This window comes from Gossypium raimondii, chromosome 4 (genome assembly GCF_025698545.1).
Source record: "Gossypium raimondii isolate GPD5lz chromosome 4, ASM2569854v1, whole genome shotgun sequence".
In the NCBI taxonomy this organism is placed as follows: Eukaryota; Viridiplantae; Streptophyta; class Magnoliopsida; order Malvales; family Malvaceae; genus Gossypium; species Gossypium raimondii.
The window spans coordinates 10,969,007-10,987,226 of NC_068568.1; the positions used below are offsets into that span (position 1 = coordinate 10,969,007).

The 18,220-nt window shown below is 34.9% G+C and overlaps 4 protein-coding genes across 4 annotated transcripts; 2 read left to right on the forward strand and 2 right to left on the reverse strand.

Moving 5' to 3' along the window:
- The first annotated feature begins 5,842 nt into the window (after positions 1-5,842).
- On the forward strand, positions 5,843-6,950 carry LOC105779663 (universal stress protein PHOS32). The gene is made up of 4 exons (XM_012603516.2): positions 5,843-6,139; positions 6,239-6,348; positions 6,433-6,554; positions 6,655-6,950. The coding sequence occupies exons 1-4, from the start codon at positions 5,965-5,967 to the stop codon at positions 6,746-6,748; spliced, it is 501 nt and encodes a 166-aa protein (XP_012458970.1). The 5' UTR covers positions 5,843-5,964; the 3' UTR covers positions 6,749-6,950.
- Positions 6,951-6,992: 42 nt separating this feature from the next.
- Positions 6,993-9,043, reverse strand: LOC105779046 (glutathione S-transferase U8). The gene is made up of 3 exons (XM_052629168.1): positions 8,872-9,043; positions 7,931-8,241; positions 6,993-7,484 (listed from the first exon to the last, which is right to left on the reverse strand). Exons 1-3 carry the CDS (start codon positions 9,041-9,043, stop codon positions 7,068-7,070), a joined length of 900 nt encoding a protein of 299 aa, XP_052485128.1. The 3' UTR covers positions 6,993-7,067.
- Positions 9,044-10,601: 1,558 nt separating this feature from the next.
- On the forward strand, positions 10,602-13,714 carry LOC105779660 (rop guanine nucleotide exchange factor 7). Its single transcript, XM_012603511.2, has 7 exons — positions 10,602-11,472; positions 11,555-11,671; positions 11,768-11,922; positions 12,036-12,110; positions 12,193-12,483; positions 12,558-12,914; positions 13,005-13,714. Exons 1-7 carry the CDS (start codon positions 10,881-10,883, stop codon positions 13,506-13,508), a joined length of 2,091 nt encoding a protein of 696 aa, XP_012458965.1. The 5' UTR covers positions 10,602-10,880; the 3' UTR covers positions 13,509-13,714.
- Positions 13,715-14,345: 631 nt separating this feature from the next.
- On the reverse strand, positions 14,346-16,506 carry LOC105779661 (uncharacterized). The gene is made up of 6 exons (XM_012603513.2): positions 16,252-16,506; positions 15,713-15,803; positions 15,258-15,424; positions 15,111-15,168; positions 14,976-15,024; positions 14,346-14,618 (listed from the first exon to the last, which is right to left on the reverse strand). Exons 1-5 carry the CDS (start codon positions 16,372-16,374, stop codon positions 15,008-15,010), a joined length of 456 nt encoding a protein of 151 aa, XP_012458967.1. The 5' UTR covers positions 16,375-16,506; the 3' UTR covers positions 14,346-14,618; positions 14,976-15,007.
- Positions 16,507-18,220: the final 1,714 nt, after the last annotated feature.

Genomic DNA, 18,220 nt, shown 5'->3' on the forward strand with positions numbered 1-18,220 from the left:
CTTTGCAATTCAGGTGGTGACTGAGCTGACTGCATTGTAAGAGTGGTATGATCACAAGAAGCCAACAGCATCGGGCATGGTCCATTACCTACCAGACTCATACATTTGGAAAATTAACTACTAAGGACAATATGCATTGACCCTGGTACTGTGCCTCGCAGAATACAGTTATGTTTCCCATGAGTAAATTGCATAGTCAAATTAGAAAAATCCCAAACGATCAGTCCCAAAGACAGCAACCAATGAATGCCAAGCACCAAGTCAAAGCCCTTTACTGATAAAACTAAGAAATTAGTGAAAAACTTGTATCCTTGTGCTTCCCACAACACTGCTCTGTACGATCCTTGTGTACACAATCGGACTCCATTAGCTACCATTACCCTCAAATTAGGTCCTGGTTCTATTGTTAATTTTAGTCGTTTGGCCACCTTAAAATCTATGAAATTGTGCGTGCTACCAGAATCCACCAAAACCACCACTTCAATGTGATCAATAGCTGTTGGAAACCTCATAGTACTATGTCTCTGCAACCCTTGTAATGCATGTAATGACAACACAGGAGTAGGGCTCCCTAGAGCCGTTTCTGCTAAATCCAACAGCTCAGAACAATCTTGGAAGTCTTCATGAGATGGACTCTTTGTCTCTGTACCATATTCCCATAATGGTTCAACAATCAGCTGATACATCTAAGACTTCGAGCACTTATAGCCTGGTGAATACTTCAACCTAAACAAAAAACAAAGACCCTTTTTCCTCCTATCTTCCAACTCCACTTGGGACAATGACTTAGAGAGAATTATGTGTCTTGATTTACCATTCACTAAATCTCCTGCAAAAGTCAAACTACCTCCATCCCGCTGCACTTTAGGTACAGGAAATAAAGGCCTCACCGAACTAGCTCCACTACTAGTAGGAAATTCCCTTTTCACTGGCCTAGACATAATGTTCTCAACCTGTCTCGCCAGATTGTAACCTTCTACCAATGTTTGAGGTTTAAACAGCCGGAGATACTGACCTATTTCAAGCTTTAGATTACTGAGGAATATACTCAATGCATATGTTTCAGGTAAATTGAGATGGTTCAACAAACTCAAAAAGCTATCATGAAACTGATCAACAGAGCCCAGTTGTTTGAGAGTTACTAACTCATCCATAGTATCAAGGAAGGAATTAGACCCGAAATGCTCCCTAAGTCCCCTCGCATACACCTCTCAAGTCAGTAGGTACAACCCCCCATGTCTACGGACAAAGAAATGATGCCACTCAAGTGCCTTCCCTTCAAGGTGCAACATGACTTCCTTAACCTTCGCATGTTCACCAGTTCCCTCTGCTTCAAAATACTGTTCTAATTTGGACCATCACCACCTAAAATTCTCACCATCAAAGTGTGGACAGTCTACTCTAAAAGCAGAATGCTCAGCCTCCACCATAGCTCCCCGTAAGGACATACTCGAGTGACCGAGATCTGGCATTGGGGATACCACTAAGTGTTCTTTCGCTGGGAAACCAGGTGGAGACCCCAAAACACCCTTCCCTTTACCAATCACCAAGCCCGCGACTGCAGCTAGTGGACTCTGACCAAAATACTATTCAAATAAAGAGTGGAGCTCAGAACGAAGTCCCGAACGTACCTCTGACTTGATTCCTTCTTGGAAGTCTTTCAAACGCGCATCGATCCTTGCATCCAACTGAGAGAACTCCACTTGCAAGTGAGAAAGCTCACCTTGTATCAAACCAAACTCCTTCTGCATTCTGGTGGTTACTCCTTCGCCGATCATGAAGATCGGCAGCTCTGATACTTTGTTGCGTCTTAGATCTGAAAGAAAGAGAGAAACAAAAAATAGAGAATAGAATGAGAGAATTGAGAGAGGAAGGATACTGAGAAAACAATTTCCAATTTCATAACCTCTATTAGGAATGGTTACTGGTATATATTGGAAATCCCATAACAGGAACCCAATAATTAATGGGTCAAAACACATCTTTTAACTAATTGAAACACACCGTATAGTTAACTAAACAAGTGTAAAACGCAACGTTTAAAACTGAAGCATTAACAACCACAACTAAAATATAAAAGAAAAATGATCGTTAACTATGCCATAACACACTGTGACCTTAAAATCGAGATATACAAATTTTTATAGTAATTCCTTTTTTTTTTGGTGCTACAAGTCTACGAATAAGACTACTTCATTCTATTTTGTTTTGCTATAATGAAAATATATCTGGTGTTCCATAATTAATACAATATTTGAAACCCAAAGTTTAATCAAGTTGTAAATTTTAACAGCAATATATCTAGGAAGTTTATATTTATGAATATGTTTTTTTTTGTAATAATAAAAAAAGTTGATTAGTCAAAGTCATTGACATATATTGGTAGGTCCCCAAAATCCTTCACATGACATGCTTGGAGAGAATTAATGCAATTTGAGGATAGGAAGCAAAATAATGAGCCGCAGTTCATTTCAATCCTAGCATGACTATGGACCCCAAACACTGCAAGTCAAATTAGATAGAGTTCATAATTTTAACCTTAATCATGGTGTGGTCAATCTCAACAAACGCCATTAACAAAACATTGATCAAACCAAATAATAGAAAAAATAAAAGATGATGTGTTTCACTTAAAAATCGGGTCCTTTAGGTGCAGTGATTGACCTAATTGGGGTGGTCTGATTTGCACATGGGGATCTTCCATTATCAATTATATTTGGCCTTCTTTCCCTTTATATTTATGGCAACCCACTTGATCTTATCACTCATTTTCCTTTTGGTAGCTCACACATGCGCATGTGGGAAGGGGAAAAAAAAAAAGAACATGGCGATCAACAATTTCACCGGCCAAAGCACCATGAATTATTGTTCTGTTTTAGTCCGATATTTTGTTCAAATTTGTATTGTAGTAATTTGATTATTTATTTCTGTCCTTAAATCGTTTACGTTATTTTTTATTTGGTGATTATTCGGATGTGTATTTACATTGTAGTTGTAAAACTTTCAAAAGAAAAAAAATGGAAGATGGATGTATTTATTGCATATCTTGTAGTATGAATGTGGGTGCATGACAATTGTAGCCGTTTATTCAAGGTCTAAAATTTGTTGAGGACACATTTGTAAAAGATTAAAGACATAGAAGAAGTCCAGTAGAGTAAATCCAGAAAAGAGCTGATTTTTAAAAAGAGGTATGTTGTTGAGCAGTGAGCACTTGGGATTCGGGTGGGCAGAGGTTGTGGAAAAATGTTAACTATCAAACAAAAACAAAAGGGTTGTTGAACGAAAAGGAAAAAGGGGCGGTTTAAGCGCAATGACAGGCGCGTGGTGTAGGAGACCAGCTGTAAAAACTATAACCCTAGACATGTTTGGTTGTTACTGATAATCAATCATTCAACATTACAGCTAAAAAAAAGAGAGAATGTGGAGAGGAACATGTCACCTTGATTAGCGGGCAAGAACGGGGTTTCGTGTTTAATGCTCTCCCTTTTTTTTATGGTGGGAAGTGTGGCATTGTCCATATATTCACCTCTTTGGGGGGAGGGATTGGTTTCTTAGGTCAAAACTTTGACCATTTGTCTCCCGCCATTATGCACTTTGTCTAACCCAATAAACAACACCCCAGATTTGCTTATTAAGTGGAAAACAGAAGCAGAATCCAGCTGCTTATTTGTTAATTAGAAAGCTAAGGCTTTTTAAAAATCTAATGTACATTTAAAATGTTGCAAAATTGGTTACCAAACCTTAGTACAATCATTGGAAATTAGTAGATTATGCTCTCTCTCTCTTCCACTTCTACTGCAGGTGTTGACCCTTAATTACTACTTATATTGGAGGCTTTCTTGTTTTTAAGTTTTACTCATTTAGATTTTTATCAACCAATTTGATATCAATAATTAGGATTTAATTTAAGGAATTACATTTTCGTTTTATAATTCATTTTCATTACATCACTATTTTAATAAAATTATTATTTCAAACTATGATTACTTTTTGCGTCGAAACATCAAACCCTCCTAAACAATTAACACGTTAAAGAATACTTTCTTATTTTAAAATTTTGATTCAATATCGAGGCAGCATTTTTAATTAAAATATGTCATCTTATACTAAGGTAGCTTTATCGACATGTCACGTCGACATTTTTGAAGTGAAATATTAATGATGTTAATGGTTGAATTATTGTTTTTAAAATAAAATTATTACATACACAGATTTAGTTTGAAAAAGAAAAAGAGAACAACTAGATTTATAAAATGTATGTCACTTTAACCACATGAATACTGAAAAAAAGAAAGAAAGAAAGAAAAAAGAGAGCTTAAACCCAAAACAGCCACCTTTCTCACGTCCAATGAAGGGAGAAAATTGATAAAAATATGCAAGTCCAAGATGATCTGTTTAGACCCAAAATGGTATTTGGAAGGCCAGTTTCGGATTGTGGGCTGAACTTGCTTATCACACCAACATCTGCTTAGTAGGCCCAATATTTGGCAATATGCCTTAGTTAAGTAGGCCTCCAAAACAAATATGAGTCGGCGTTGGATGGGGTCACCGTCAGTCATATCTTCTGTGCTTGCTTGGTTTGGCGGCCCACTGCAGCTTAAAACCAACTTACATCTCCTTATCGTACTTGCAATTTGACAATTTTCTATCCCTTTCTTTTACCTTATCGTCTTCCACGAATTCTTGATTTAAATGATCCTCATCGTTAAATATCAGTATTAAGAAAAACAGAAAAGAAAAAGATTTTGCATCATTTTCTAAGGTATGTAATACATATGCTCACACATAGACATAGGGCATTGACAATGACAACTAGCTTTGACAAGGGAAGGTTCCAAGCAGCTTCCTACCCTTCCAAAACTTAATCTTCGAAGTTATCCAGTGCTGCTTGTTGGCAATAATGGGAAAGGGGCCAAATTTTGTACATTTGTACCACAATATTCTTTTACCTACAACAACAATTCTACCATCCCCTTTGTCGTCGGCTTGCCCTAATCCAACCAGATTACTTTGAACAAAAGGATTCCAACTGCGGCTCTTTTTCCTTCATAATCGATCCCCACTTGCAATTTCTTTAACCAATGGCCTCAATTGCAGTGTTGAAACATTATTGGTATTACTCAACAAAGTTGACAATTAATACAGCTAGAGAAAAAGCCAGAGGACAGATAAAAAGAAGGGAATATTTCTATTCATTATTTTCTTAAATCACATGGAAACCTAGGGGAAAGGATGGATCATGATGTCCCACTCTCTCTCTCTCTCTCTTTTTTGTTAAAATATGCCATAAGTCCCTGTATTTTTTAAAATTTAACAATAGTATCTTTATACTTTTTCAAATTTTAAAATTTAGGTCCGACTGCTAATATTGTTAAATTTATTGTTCTGACATTCTTGAAATAAAAACAATACTCAATTACTAACCAAGTAATTGAAAATGACTTTATAATTAGCTTGAATTACAAAAAAATTGTAATAAAACTAACAGGATCTGAATTTTAAAATTTGAAAATGTAAGAACTAAATAAGTTTAATGAAATAGAAACTTAGAGACTAAATTCTCAATTCTCGAAACTTACAGGGACTTGTGGTTGATTTTAATTAATTTCTTTTTTAGAATGAATGATGTCCCATCACTCATAGGGGTGGATTGGCGTGCAAATATTCAACATTTATTATCCAAATTCCAAAGAAAGAATAAATATCAATCTTCACGCGACCATCGGATGGACGTCACTCACTCAATCACACGCTTCTAGAACGCGTGTACGTTTCAGATTGATTGAACGGCTTTACTTATTTGTTATTTGCTGCCACACACATATATAAACCCATGGGCCTTCCGTATGCTTACTCTTGAAACCGTCCTTCAGCTTTAGCATTAGACAAGTTGTTTTACTTTTAGCTTTTATCTTGAAGGCTGGGACACGAAACTTGTTGATTCCACTTTGCAAAGAAGCGAAAATGCCAGGAGCTAGAAGCATAGGGGTGGCTATGGATTTCTCCGCTAGCAGCAAGAACGCTCTTAAATGGGCTATAGACAACTTGGCTGACAAAGGGGACACCCTTTACATCATCCACATCAACAACAACTCTCTTGATGAGTCTCGCAATGCTCTCTGGGCAAAATCCGGTTCTCGTAAGTTTTTCTTCACACCAAAAGCTTAAAAGATCCGATTTTTCTTCCGTTTGCTCATCGGATCTAATCTTGGGTTTGTTTCTTTCTCCATTGTCGCAGCTCTTATACCTTTGACAGAGTTTAGAGTTCCGGAGATTATGAAGAAGTATGATGTTGAAACTGATATTGAAGTTCTTGACATGCTCGACACTGCTTCTAGACAAAAAGAGGTGATCCTTTGTTTTTTTTTTTTTTGACCCTGTAAAAGGTCATCGATATAGGCTTATTTGGAACTGATGTTCATCTTATTACAGATAAACGTTGTTTCAAAAATCTACTGGGGAGGAGATGCCAGAGAAAAAATTCTTGATGCCATTGAAGATCTAAAGCTTGATTCTTTGGTTATGGGAAGCCGTGGGCTTGGAACTGTTCGAAGGTACTAAAAGTACAATGTCATAGAAAAGAGAGTCAATTTCCTTTTGTTTTGATTTGGGTGGGTTTTGAATTTGGATGAAAAACTTTTTTTTTTTTTGCAGGATTATATTGGGGAGTGTGAGCAACTATGTTGTGACGCATGCTACTTGCCCTGTTACCATCGTCAAGGAACAATCAAGCTCCAGCAAGCACTGAGTAGTTTACATAATATTTTCTAGTTTGATTTCCCAAACAATAATTTGATGGACGAGTGTATGTTGCTTGATCATGTTTTACCAAGTAGCTTACGCAGTTTTACGTTTGTTTACTGAATCTTAAAGATATATGGTACTTTGTGAGTTAATGCACTGTTATGGGGACGATTATAATAATGATAATAATATTGCTTTGTCGAAAATCATAGCCTTTCATGATGCGCCATCAATGTTATGAACTCGTTTTCAAAAACCGTGGCACTTTGTTTATTGTTTTCCATCTTCACATGGGGTTGATGATAGAAAGATCTAGATATTTATCAACTATTTTGTACGCCTGAGATAGGAGCCATTTGGTTGGTTGTTTGTTGTTTGTTTAGTATTGAAGGACACATGGGTTGTTTATTGAGGGTGCTGCAATACGAGCTTTGAAGATGGCCAATACCTTGTCTTTGGGGGAGCAGGCATTCCTGAACGATGCCGCAATGGCTCCAATTGGACAAGAGGGGGAATTTATGAGCTGACAGCAACTCGCGCCCTGTAGCTTCTTGAACGATGCTAAGCCAGAAGCCAGTAAAGTTGGCAGCGATGTCAACGAGTCCAATTGTATGTCCCCCATATAATTTGTTTCCATTGAGCGCACTTTCAAGAGCTTTTAGGCATTCACGAGCTTCTTCCATCGCCTTTTCTCGCTCACTCTCTGGGCTCCACTCTGGTTTCCGTATAGCTGTCCAACACTTTCATCAATTCGTTTTTGATTAAAAAACAGTGCTTAAATCTGAGCTGCCAAAACCCCTTTATCTCCGATGGAGATTCGCCTCTAAACATGATTATTTCAGAAAAAAATATGATATAATTATTTAAAAAAATCCTATTTTAAATAATAATATAATTAACTTATAGTATATATTGTTTTTGAGGATTATATCATATTTCTATATTAAGTTATCTGTAAACATTGATTTTATATGACAAATTAATGTGCTAACAATATCAAATATTTATTTTATAATAAAAATATAACCAAAAGTATCATATTATAACATAAGTTTACATTAAAAAAATAAAAACAATAAATTAATAAACCCAACCAAACATGTTTATTTGAATTTTTACTTGTAACAATTGCTTTTTAGGCCATATATGGACTTGAAAAAGGTGGATCGAAAAAATAAGTTTATACCTTGTCACCAATGAACTTAGCCCAGAATCGAGCCATAGCTTTCTCGTAAGAATCTTGTGGCAAAATTGGATTGTTTTTCCATGTTTCCTCTATGTATTCAAGTATAACAAGTGATTCTGCTATTGGTTTTTCATTATGGAGAAGAACAGGAACTTTCTTATGAACTGGATTGTATTTCAAAAGCAAAGGGCTCTTATTTTTATAGATATCCTCTTCTATATATTCGTATGGAACACCTTTCAATCGCAAAGCCAGCTCTACCCCCCGGCTAAAAGGGATTGCCCATGTTCCAAAAACCTTCACTTCTTCACCTTTTATTTTTTATTTATTTTATTTCAACTCTTGTAGGGAATACTATGGTTTGAAGCTATTAATAGAGGGAGGAGTTCATAGTTTTCTTGGGGAAGAAGAGAGGTTGGCTTTCATCATCTTTACTTAATCAGTGACGGTCTAAGGGAGACGGAAGTGGTTAAGATGTTTAAGTTAATTAGTAACATATATATAATGGACAGTCAGAAAGGAGACGAAGCAATGAGCATGGGAGAAAGCTCAGTTTTGTAATACTAAATTAACCAATTCCAGAGAGAAATCCACTAAGAAAAACACGATTCCATGAGGTAAAGATGATACATTATCCGGAAATAGCACAACATTAGATGCAAAGACACAAGTTGCCTTTGAGCTACTACGCACAAAATCACGAGGAAATAGGATTAATCGGTCCATCCATTGCCAGATAGCCAATTCTTTAGAAAGGCTATTAGTTTATGTGTAGGAGGCAGGTGTTGCTTAACAACGTTGCAGTCTACAAACTCTTCACAGCATTTGATCAACTGCTGTCAAAAAATCTAGTCCTGAATCTTGTTGAATGTCAAGTAGTCCTATGGTGTCTCCCCCAAAGAATTTCTTTCCCTTGAGTACACTTTCAAGTGTTTTCAGACACATTCTTACTTCTTCCATGGCCTTGTCCCGGTACCCAAAACAGCTTTCCACACTGGAGGCATGCACTACATTAAACACAAAGGAAACATTCAGAAACCAATACAGATGATCTCCTACGTTCAAAAACTTCATAGATAACGAGGTATAAGCTTTGCTGAAAACAGATTCCATAATCCATATCCACAACCTGGAGTTGTTTTGTAGGTTCTTTAATCATAAATGGGGCTTTTACTGAGAAAATGGGCTCATGGTTTGGACTTTTGTTAGCCTAACTATTTTTGGGTCAATCATAAACCCATCCTTCTCGTGACTAAATTTTTTATTCAATAATCAATCATCACTCAAAAAAAAAACCCCCCTCAAATCAACAAATCTATTTCATATTATTTTTAAGAGAAAACATAATTTTTGGCTCTTGAATTTTGTAATTATGTCTACTTATTCATTTTAGCATCTAAATTTAATAATTAGATTCGATTTGATCCTTAAGCTAAAAAATGATAATGCAACACTTTAAGATTGTGCCATATTATCGCTTAAAATTTTAAAAAAATCATATAAAATTTCAGGTGATGATGATGTGGTATAATTTTAGAGTGTTACATAATAACCAAAATGGATCTAATTTTTTTAAAAAAAGAGTACAATTATAAATACTAAAGTAGAATGTAGTTGCAAAATTTAAGGGCCAAAAAATATAATATCCCTTGATTTCAAAAATAGTTTTAACTTGGGGCTACTTAAATACAGACATTGTTGGTTCAAACTTGAAAGCTGAAAAAGGAAAAAGAAAAGAAGGGGAGGACTTTGGATTCAAATTTCAAAACCTACCATTTCATTTAAATGTGGATGCTGCAAAAACCCAGAATAAATTTATAAAAATAAAGGGGTTTCCTTTATTCAATTCAAAAGTTGAGGGATGCACACCCCTAACAGTTCCCTGTTTCCCCCTCTAACAATGTTTGAATAAAATTGGAAGTGGCACCTCCAATTCCATTTTATATAATTATAATTATCCTCAAATATTCTTAATTAATATTTAAAAAATAAATGAACACATCTTAATTACTCGTTTTCCAAATTAAAAGAAACATTGTTTTACCCTTCCCATAATGTTATTATAATCTAAACCTTCAAAAATACTAAATATTTAATATTAAAATTTTGCATTATCTTTTAAAAGTCCCAATCACTTATTTTGTCTATTCTACTTCTAAATGGGTTGTCAATCATTTATTCATTCTCAAAAATTATTCCGATAAATTTTCAATCAATTACAACAAATCATAATTCAAAAGTAAGTCACGCAAAAAAAGAAGAAAAGATTATGATCAAACCAATTGATTAAATGGTAAACTATTTTAAAAATTAATAGGAATAAATTTATGAGTAAAACTGAAATGTGAATCATAAAAGCAAAATTGGCATTCAATTCAAATAAAAGAATAAAAGTTGGTGAGGGTTGATATGTATCTCATCCTGTTGAATTTCATTTACAATTCAAAGTAAGGAGGAAATGATAAAAGTTTGATTTGGGTTTGGAAAAGAAGATTAGACAATGTGGAGCGCTTAAGCAGCATAATTAAAAGTGAACAACAACTTTTCCTTTACACCAAGAACTGGTAAATTTTGAAACTAAAGGCATTGTGCATCTTATTAGGATCTTAAAAACAACATAAATTGAAAGGATAGACGTCATGGATTTGAATGGATAGACCCTCCCATCACCACCCTACTTTTAATTTTCAAACAAAGCCTAGACATTGTCAAGCCCTTTTCTTGTCTGCTTAAGAACATGACAACTTAGGAAAAATAACAAAAAGGAAAACTGGGGATTCTCTTCAAATAGTTATTACCAGCTTTACTCCATAATATAAGACCGCAAAGCTTCACACTTTTTTCTCTCATACATTAAGAAAAATTTAAGGAAAAACCCATATCAAATTTCTGAGTTTTTTTTTTTTTTTTTACTTCCATTCTGCCTCAAAGCAGGCATGGTTTTAGCCTTATGGATGGACCTTTCATCCACCGAGAGCAAATAGGCTCAACCCAACAACAAGATTACCAGTTCAAGCTTTGTTTGCCTGTACCAAAGCTAAAAGCTAGTAGCTTTTGGGTTCCAAAATCTGTTAAAAGCTTGTGCTACAGAGCTATAGAGCCAAATGTGTGTTGCTTAGAGAGATTAGATTATGGTGGTACAATAGTTAACAACTCTGCTGTTCGTGATTCACCTGGTGTTCTTGAAGAAAAGAGAGCTGACATGGAGGGTTTGGTTGAGAAGAAAGAAAGGATTGAAGAGAAGATTAAAAGCTTTGGTGAAAATGGGGTTCAAATGGGGACCTTTGCTGTGTTACTTGAAGACAAGGGTCGTGAAAGTAGCTCAAGTTCTGATCTTTTCACATCAGAAACAACAGTGCATGAGGAGGAACACAGTCACAGTAGTTCTGAGGAAGACTTATATTCACCACCTTCATTGGATTGGCATGGGCACGAAATTGCTGAAACAGAAGACAGCAGCATCTGTAGTAGTTTTAGTGAAGATAGAAAGAAACCCCCCATGGATGATAGGAAATTGGAGAAACAAGGTTCCACGGTTTCAGGTATTATGACTACTATAAGAAAATGTCTCTCATTTTCCTTGTTTGATCCATTTTATTGATGTATTTCGTAATGGGGTTGCAGAGATTGAGTTGATGAAGGAAAGATTTGCAAAATTGTTGCTTGCTGAAGATATGTCTGGGTGTGGAAATGGTGTTTGCACTGCCTTGGCTATTTCAAATGCCATCACCAATCTTTGTGGTATGTTGACTATTTTTCTTTAAACATAGTTTCTTTTATCTGTTTGATTTCTCCATGTGGCATTTGTTTCTCATTCACTTTGCCTTAACCACGCAGCCACCTTATTTGGGCAAATATGGAGGCTAGAACCAGTACCGCTTGAGAAGAAAGCAAAGTGGCAAAGAGAGATGGAATGGTTTCTTTCTGTTAGTGATCACATTGTTGAGTTGATACCGTCGTGGCAGACATTCCCAGATGGAAGCAAGCTTGAGGTGAAGCTTTGATTTAAAATGTGACATTAGGGCAGCTCTAAAATCTAGTGAACAATTTGTATCTAATGGTGGATTTGTAGTTTAAATTTCAATGGCCCTTGCTGTGATTTCAGGTCATGACGTGCAGGCCCCGGTCGGATCTTTATGTTAATCTCCCAGCTTTAAGAAAATTGGACAACATGCTTCTTGTAAGATCCACCGACTTTTATTGCAATATGGAAACATGGTTCTGTTGTAGAGTTCATTTTTAATGTAGAATTGTTTTTGCAGGAGATATTAGATAGTTTTGTTGATACAGAGTTCTGGTATGTTGACCATGGGATTCTAGCTCAGGAGGCTGCTGGATCAACCCCATTTCGGAAAGCCCTTCAGCGTCAAGAGGAAAAATGGTGGCTTCCAGTGCCTCGAGTGCCCGCAGGAGGCCTCGATGAAAATTCAAGGAAGCAATTGCAGCATAGACGTGACTGTGCGAACCAGATCCTAAAAGCTGCCATGGCTATCAACAACATTACTCTTGCTGATATGGAAGTCCCTGAATCATATTTTGAGTCTCTTCCAAAGGTAAAAGAATTAGATGTACTGTGTATGTGTTCTAGGAAGCGCTGATTGTTAACTTCTGCTAGAATTTGTTTCAGAATGGCCGAGCAAGCTTAGGAGATCTCATTTATCGCTATGTTTCATCTGATCTGTTTACTCCTGAATGTCTTCTTGATTGCCTTGATTTGTCCTCCGAGCATCAAGCTATAGATATCGCCAACCGAGTGGAGGCCTCAATATATCTGTGGCGCAGAAAGACCAATCCCAAACCTGTCAACAACACATCCCGCTCTAGTTCAAAGTCGTCATGGGACATGGTTAAGGATCTAATGGTTGATGCTGAAAAGAGAGAAATACTTGCAGATAGAGCTGAAAGCCTCCTGCTTTGCTTGAAGCAGCGGTACCCCGATCTTCCCCAGACCACTTTAGATATGAGCAAGATTCAGTACAACAAGGTTTGTGTCACAAATTCCACTTTCATATTTGTTCTTAAGAAGGCTTTCTAAATAGCCATGCTAATAATTGAGTGTTGTGGTGCTACTTAGGATATTGGGAAATCCATTTTGGAAAGCTACTCTAGAGTTTTAGAGAGCCTGGCATTTAACATTGTGGCTCGTATCGATGATCTGCTTTATGTTAATGATTTGACCAAGCATTCAGACCAATTCTCTTCGCCGACCAGAGTTGGTGTAATCAGTTGGAAGAGTCTTTCGATTCCTTACTCAGTGCCCTTCTCGAGCACTCCTTATAGAACTGCATTTACAACTCCAAATTTTTCACCAGCACATCTAGTTAGCCCCGTCAAGGGAGAAAGTTCACCATTATTCTCAAGCAACAAAATCCCACACCATGGGATGGGTGTGAAAAAGGTCTTGTTGACTGACTATCTTGGTATTGATTTAAGAGACAAGGAACACAGTAGTCCAAATGAAGGAACTGAATCAGGTTCAACTTCAAGTATAGCTAGAGAATCGAGGGTATCGTTTGAGGGTCTAAAAGAGGCTGTGAGCCTACCAAAGCCCGAGCCAGCCCCAGAGAATGAACCCTGATGTTGCACACCATGAACCATTTCCTTGAGACGGCAATCTTTCACCTCTTTCTATAATTATAGTTCTTTTATAAAATTTGGTAGCAATAGGAAGATGTTTGAGAATGATGAACAGTAATCACCCTGTTATTTGTTCTGTATCCTAAATGCAACCAACGCTGATGAATGTAATTCAACCAGTTGTCCCAATAGAAGAGTTTTTTTATATATGATGTTATTACATTATTCTTTGTAGCTTTGTTGAGCAAGCCAATAGAAAATCGACAAACCTGGATTCTATAGGTATGATTCGTTTGACAATTGTTAACAAAGCTAAAACAACGTTTCAACTATCATGAAGACGACCATTGATAAATGTAACATCAAAATCCTAATCAACTTTCACACAAAAGGTTGTGTGGTTGCAGAATATTTGTCCTAACCCTTACAATCATCTATAACGACCAGTTAAAAGGCATTTGCGGTTTGCCCCCACCGACTGATAGATAGATAAAGACTGCTTTAATCTGTGGGCTGCAACGTTTGATTGGGGAACCTTAAACTGCTCAGATAAGTAAATAGGAAAGGACAGAATGAAAGATAATTGTGGGATATGATGGGCCACACACAATTGAAGGTTTGTTTAACTTTATATGCTGCGTGGAATCCTTAAGAGGCAAAATCTGAGTCATGAAGTGGGACAGTGATGCTTTCAAGTATCTCAAAAGACGAATGTAATTTTTTTGACAGTTTTAAAGGAAAAATATGTCCTGCCAGTTACTTTTTCCGTGGCTTGTTTAAGGAGAAAACTTGGGGGTTGTTCTAGGGGTGTACATATGATCGGTCCGAAAGAAGCTGATTAATGCAAGAACTAAAATCTTATTTGATTATGGCCGAGAAACCAGACATTCAAGCACAAGTTCTAATTCATCATAGTATATCAAGAAGTCACTTAAGTAGATATGCTTAACAGAATAAAAAGAAAGAAAAGAAAAAAACAAGTCTCATCCTTCAAGTCGAAGAAGGGAGCCAAATAACTATAGTGCTGTCCGCAATGTCTGATTACTGTAGTCCAGTTCCATGTATATAGCCAGAAACAGATCGAACTGCTATCTGTATCTTCCTTATGTACCTGTTAAGGAAGAATATACAAGTGTATCAGAAAAACAATGAAAATACAATGAGTTACTCGCCAACCATTTGTATCTAAAGAAAAAATGAAGAGAGACATGCGCATTAAGAATTCACTTATACACCTTCAAATTACTTTACTTCAAGGTTAAACAATACAGTTAAATATCAGTTTAGTAGTAATGGTGGTTAGACCAAGCAGGGTTAACACTCTTAACTACCGGTTGTTGAAGAATTGGTTCAGGTTTTAAAGGTCTTACCTATTAAGTGATGATTAATAGAGAAATGGGTTTAATGCAGTACCAACAAGAAGACCATATATAAGCATATTGATTGGCTATTCCAGAGAATATCTAACCTTGATATGCACGTAGATAGGCAAGTGAACTCTCAATAATAGACAGATCCTGCAGAAAAAGAAGGAAGAAAAACAAAAAACAAAGATATAAACCTATGCTTCTCATAATATAAAGACCACATTAGACAACCATACCTTGCCACCAGTTTCCTCTTGATGCATACCCCGATTCATCTTCTTCACTATCATCGTTCTAGAGAGTTATGAAAAACATGTTAGTAGATTCCTAAATCAAAATTTGAATGCAGAAGGAATACTCCAGAGGTCTTTTGAGGTACTCACCAATCCAGAGTCCTGGTCACTGTGGGATCGAATGTATATGTCTTGGCCACCATAGTAGATCGAGGAACTTAAATGACATGGTTCTACTATTTGCTCCTGATAGGTGGAACCCACTCTTCCATTTTCTGCACTTCGAACTTCACCTGCATGCCCTTTAGAATGATTACCTGACAAGTTTGGATTGATTATTTAGAGAGTTTTCAAACACAAAAACAAGGATTCAAGAACTAGTGCAGTGCATCAAGTCATTGAACGACATAAAAGAAGTGTATTCAAAACACGAGCAAAGAGTATAATCTAATTTCTACCACTATCTCTTAAGTTACCAAATAGTGTTAAATCAAATACCAGAGTTATAAAGACTCTTGCAAGACAACAACTTGAGCAAATTCTTGTCCATAAATATAAGAATGATTTTAATAAAATCTTGAAAAGGCTACAAATGATGTACAAACCATTGGTTGTAGGCTTTGCATTCTGGGGCACATTCAGGGAATCCTGTGGTAAAGCCACCGTACCAGGACGAAAATACCTTCCTCCTGACACCTAAACCATCACCAACATGGTGTAATTAACAAAAACTAAAACTTCAACGATCGAAACAAAAAGTAAAAGCAGAAACAGAAAATTGGGCTGAAAAGAGAACTTGCATATGAGATAACACTGGCAAAGAACTACACAAACTACGTTAAAAACAACAGAAGAAGACCAATACTAAGAAACAATGTCAAGTCTTTGTTTCCTTGAGCATCAATAACGTTTAGAGAAGATTAAAAAAATTTTCCACTCGTAAAAAAGAAAAAAAGAACAAAAATCTTTAAAACAAAAATATTTTATTCAGCATCAAATAACCCAATTGAAAGAAGAAAGGATTCAACCTGTGAAGCTTTATATGACCAGAAACTCCATTAACAAAAGAATTGAAGTCCAAAGAAATGAAAGAGAATTCAAACCCCAAAAAGATAAAACTTTTGAATACGATAAAAGAAAATACCTTAGATTGAGGAGATAATAGAGCCCTTAAAACCTCATTAGAAGATGAAGGTGGCTCTCTAGAGCCAAAGAGTTGAGTAGTTATGGAAGGAGAAGATGACCCCGTTCCTTTCCCTGCTTCCATTTCACTTACCAAACTAGACTTCTCTTTTCCTTCTTTCTTTTTTTTCTCTTAACAAATCTTGTGAGTTACAATAATCTTGGTTCAGCATACAACAAAGCAAGAGGCTTTTTATATAGAGATGTAAGTTTGAAAGTAAACAGCTCAAGCGAAAGAAACGGAAACGGAAATACAATAGAAGTAGGAAAATAATAAATGAGAAGGAAACAGTAAAGGCTAATATATGCATAACCCCTTTTACTTTTCCAAAATTTTGAATTTAGTCTATATACTTTTATTTTCAAGAATTTAATCTCTCTACTTTTAAATGGAAAAATAATCACATGTAATTAAAAATGACATTGTGATTAACTTGAATTTAACAAACAAAAGTTAACAGTTGAAATCTGAAAAGTAAAAAAAAAAACTAAATTCATGAAAGTAAAAGTATAAGGACTAAAATCCAAATTTCTGAGCAGTGCAAGGATTTATGATATATTTTAACCATAACTGGACAAAGACACGTGTTGAATTTGAACTTTGAAACCGTCGTTATCTAAATAGATTTTTCTATTCTTAATCGTCAATTTAAATATTTTTGAAGATTTGTGATATCTATAAATAAGAATTTTAATCTTATTAAAATATTTATTTAAATAAATTTACTTGATAAATAGTAATTATAATTCTATTAAATTTTTATTAAATTAAAGGTTAATATTTTGTACATTAATAGTATTTTTGTTTAATTCCACAATCAATTTTGAAACATTAATATTTATCTTTTTTAATATTTATATTTTAATATTTTACTATATACTTGTCAAGGCGAATCATATTTTTTTAAAGAGGTCGAAATTAAATTGTAATCTTTACGATAATAAAAATGTAATTTCACTATTTTAATAGCCTATATCTTTATAATTTTTAAAAGATTTGTTAGAGTTGTGTGATCCAAATTCCTGTTAAAGAAATAATACAGTGGAAAAACTAGGGAATCCGAATAGAACTACAATTCCTCTATTTGACTTTGATTAGAATAAAGTCTTTCAAAACCTTTAAATAGATGTAGTCGGAACTTTTCTTATATCATTCGATTTTCAACATTAGTGAATTTTTTTTCTTCCGCCCGTAGTTTTCTCGAAAGGGTTTCTATGTACAATCTATGTGTTTTATTTTTCTTTCTTATTACTTTGCAATCTTTCTATATTGCTATTATCGACATTCAACTTTTACGACATTAAATCAATTCATTTTTATAGGGGCCAAAGTGTAATTTTATCTTTACTAATATAAATCTAAATAGAAAAGTTTCTATTTTAGGGGGTTGGGGCCCTTGTCAACCCCTTAATTATGCCCCTAACACTTGTCAACTCTATGATTCTACTTGACAGTATGTTAAATAATTTCTCGAAAATTAAATTATATAATAAATAAAAAGTTAAATTTTATATTGAATTGTTTAAATTATTGTGTTTTCCTTAAAAAAACAAAACACAAAAAATTACTTTAGTTTTAAACAAAAATTTTAATTATTTTTAAAATAAGTGAGTTTATATTTCCTATACAAAATTTTATAAATAATATATATAATCTAATCTAATCTAATGTATTTAAGTTAATTACATATTATTTACGAACTATTATAATCAATTTATTTACTATTAAGAACAAATAAAAATAAAAAACAAATTGTGAAGAGTTTAATTTACTCTATATAAATTCTTTATAGTTTCGTACAAATGCTTTAATGTTTTAATTATATTTGAATTTTATTATTAAAATTTTATAATTAGTTAATATATTTTAATTATGTTTAACCATTCAATCAGGGCAGATCTAGGGATTGGTAATGATAAAATTTTCTATT